The sequence below is a fragment of the Myotis davidii genome, unplaced genomic scaffold (genome assembly GCF_000327345.1).
Source record: "Myotis davidii unplaced genomic scaffold, ASM32734v1 scaffold1377, whole genome shotgun sequence".
NCBI classification, from domain to species: Eukaryota; Metazoa; Chordata; class Mammalia; order Chiroptera; family Vespertilionidae; genus Myotis; species Myotis davidii.
The window spans coordinates 579,668-582,903 of record NW_006288854.1 but is presented as its reverse complement, the minus strand read 5'-3'; the positions used below and the strand labels follow the sequence as shown (position 1 = coordinate 582,903).

Genomic DNA, 3,236 nt, shown 5'->3' with positions numbered 1-3,236 from the left:
GTTCCCCACTGGGGATTGAGCCCACAACCCAGGCATGTGCTCTTGACCGGAATCAAACCCGGGACCTTTCAGTCCACAGACTGATGCTCTATCCACTGAGTCAAACCAGCTAGGGCTCTGATAGTCTTTATTCATCCTCCTTTTATCTTTTTTTTAAAAAATATATTTTTTATTGATTTCAGAGATGAAGGGAGAGGGAGAGAGATAGAAACATCAATGATGAAAGAGAATTATGGATCTGACATCTTTCCTTTCCTTCACACCAATCCCGCATACCCGAGTTAACCTCTATTTACTGTTTTTTATACTAAAATTTTTCCCTATATTCTGTTCTTTTTAGACCCTGTTTGGCAATAACAAGCTTACTACATTTGGAACCAGCACAACCAGTGCTCCTTCATTTGGTACAACCAGTGGCGGGCTCTTTGGTAACAAACCAACCCTGACTTTAGGAACCAATACAAACACTTCCAATTTTGGTACATATAAAAAGCAGGTTTGGCTCTCTTAAAGTTACACTGACTATACCACACATCATTCTCCTGATTCATATGATTGGGAATATTTAAAAATTCTCAGGTAAGCTATAGCTCAATGTCAGTACAAGAGGGAAAGATTTAAAATCATGGACATGGGTTGAGATACAAGAGATATTCAGTTGCCTTTCCTCATTCATATATGTTTGAACTCTCTACTTTGGATAAAATGGGCCATTCAGCACATGCAGCAGTACTTTGCAGAAAGTTGGTTCTCTAATGGAGATAGATTTTTTCCAAAGGACACATTTTCTTTGGATTAGTTTCTTAAATCAGTAGTTGAGAACCCATAAATGAAACATATTTGTTTGAGATAATACATTCTGTTAGGCCAGGTTTTAAACAGGGAAGTAGTGCATAGAAACAAGAATGTCATGATTCTTGTTTTAAATGTTGTTTTTTGAGATTTGATTATTTGAGTCCTTTTTGATTTTGTGGATTTTTAGTTATAGTTGCAAAAGCTTTATTTTTTATTGCACGTTCATTGTAAAAAATTCTGAAAATTCAAATAAGATTGAACAGTAATTGACAAAACAAGCCCTAAACTATTCTTGGGAAAAATTAAAACCCGTTTAAAAGAAACATCATACAATATTATGTTAAATTCCTCCCATAACTACCAAATTAAATTTTCAAACAAATTCAACATTATTGTGTTAAATCAGATAATGGAAAGTTCATTTTATCACCAAATCAAATAGTGGTTTAAATATTTGCTAAGGATTTCAGATACATCATTAGGTGCTGGATATCTGGTGGGATGTGAATGCAAAGACATGGTTATTTGCCATAGATCAGTAGTCACATAGTTTTTCAGTGAGTTTTTTTAAAAATTGATTTTAGAGAGGAATAGAGAGAGAGAAAATCAATGTGAGAAACATGGATCAGTTGCTTCCCTTCCACACTCTGACCCACCACCTCTTTGTTTATGGGACGGCACTCCATCTCAGCCACACCAGCCAGGGCTCAGTGAGTTTTTAAATGATCTTGTAATGTACTAGAGAAAGGGACTATCTTAATTGACCATTAAAAGGTTATATTTTTTTACAGTAATATGAACTATGTGAAGTAGATATGTCCTTGGCAGGTACCAATTCCAATATTTATGTATTTCGTAACTCCTTTTGTTTGATTGTTCCTAGTAATGATTGTCATTCCACCTATAATTCTTTTTGATTGTACTCTATGAAAGAAAGGTTTTGAGGCAGTGGACTTGGTTAACATGGACATCTATTTTGTGTACTTGTTTTTATCTACAGAATTAAGATACTTAAGCATTAAATCAGTGCTTTTCAACCTTTTTTTTTAAAATCACTATCTTCTCCAAGGAGCCATTTAAGACCATTTTAGCCCTTCCAAGAACCACTTTTGCTCCCTTTGAAAATGCATACATATTTTTTAAAGTATCGAATGGCTTTACTTTTAAATTATTTTTTTATTGATTTCAGAGGGTGGGAGAGATAGAAACATCAATGATGAGAGAGAACCACTGATTGGCTGCCTCATACATGCCCCCTACTGCAGATTGTCGCTGCAACTCGGGCCTGTGCCCTTGATGGGAATCAAACCCAGGACCTTCAATCCACAGGCCGACACTCTGTCCATTGAGCCAAACCAGCCAGGGTCATATGTTACTTCTATTTGACTTAGTGTTTGTGTAGGCTGTACTTGATAAAATAGGCTAGACTTCTGAAATGTATTTGATGTTATTCCATAATTGCAGATTTTGGGTTTATTTGGAGATTCTTTGTTTTTGTATGAATATATTTATATTCATGTTCAGTGATTTGAAAATAAAAGGTCTCTTCATTATCTGATGTGTCTCACCAACTTACATGCTGAAGTTGAATTGCCCTTTTTTAAAATTCCTAATGTTGACTGAGTGCCTGGCAATTAGTAGGTGCTCACTAAAAGTTTGTTAAATGAATTAAAGAATGAATAATTGGGGCCCTAAGAGGAAGGATGCCCTGTAATTTCTAAGTCAGATGGAAGGTTGCAGGGCAGCAGTTTTGTTATACTCTTGGAGGAACTTACATCAGTATTGCTGAGAGATCCAGATCTAAATAAAGCTTTCTTTGATTTTCCTATTTTTGTGGGAAGTTGTCAACTTTGATTTTGTGGGCAGAGATAATCTTGTGATTTAGAAATAAGTCCTATAACAAATCTGGAAATGGAGTAAGAGATTTGGGGCCATCATTATGTCATTGTCATTTATACTATTCAGTATGGGATTGTGCTTCATAATGGTAGTGATTAATCCACATTATTCAAGGTTGGGATACCTGCTACAATTAATTGGTGTTGCCAGATCATTCAGTTATTCTTTAGAGTTATCAGCTTGTTTTCTTGGTAAATACTTATGGACAAGTTTAAGTGACTGTATGATGTCTGAATTTCTGATTAAATGGAAATAGATTTAAGGAGGATGAAGATCCTTTGGGTATTGATAAGATGGTACTTAGTAAATCAGTGGTTCTTCTATGCTGCTTTTGTATACAAATAGCTCCTTTAACTATCTTTGACATCTTTTTTTAAGCTGATTTTTAAAAATTGATTTGAGAGAGCCCGGCCAGTGTGGTTCAGTGGTTGAGTGTCAACCCAGGAACCAGGAGGTCATAGGTTCGATTCCTGGTTGTGTGCTTGAACTGCAATAGGGATGTGCAGGAGGCAACCGATAGATGATGTTTTCCTCATTGATGT

At 35.7% G+C, this 3,236-nt stretch overlaps 1 protein-coding gene across 8 annotated transcripts in view; it reads left to right on the top strand.

Annotated features, from left to right (window-relative positions):
• NUP98 (nucleoporin 98kDa) overlaps nt 1–3,236 on the top strand; it is a 100,932-nt gene that overhangs the window by 32,428 nt on the left and 65,268 nt on the right. For 5 of the 8 annotated variants that reach the window (XM_006761045.2, XM_015562190.1, XM_006761042.2 and 2 more), the window contains exon 10: nt 341–479. In XM_006761045.2, coding sequence (XP_006761108.1) covers nt 341–479 — 139 coding nt within the window. The remainder of the gene's footprint in view (nt 1–340; nt 480–3,236) is intronic. The other 3 variants (XM_015562191.1, XM_006761044.2, XM_015562189.1) reach the window with 2 other exon arrangements.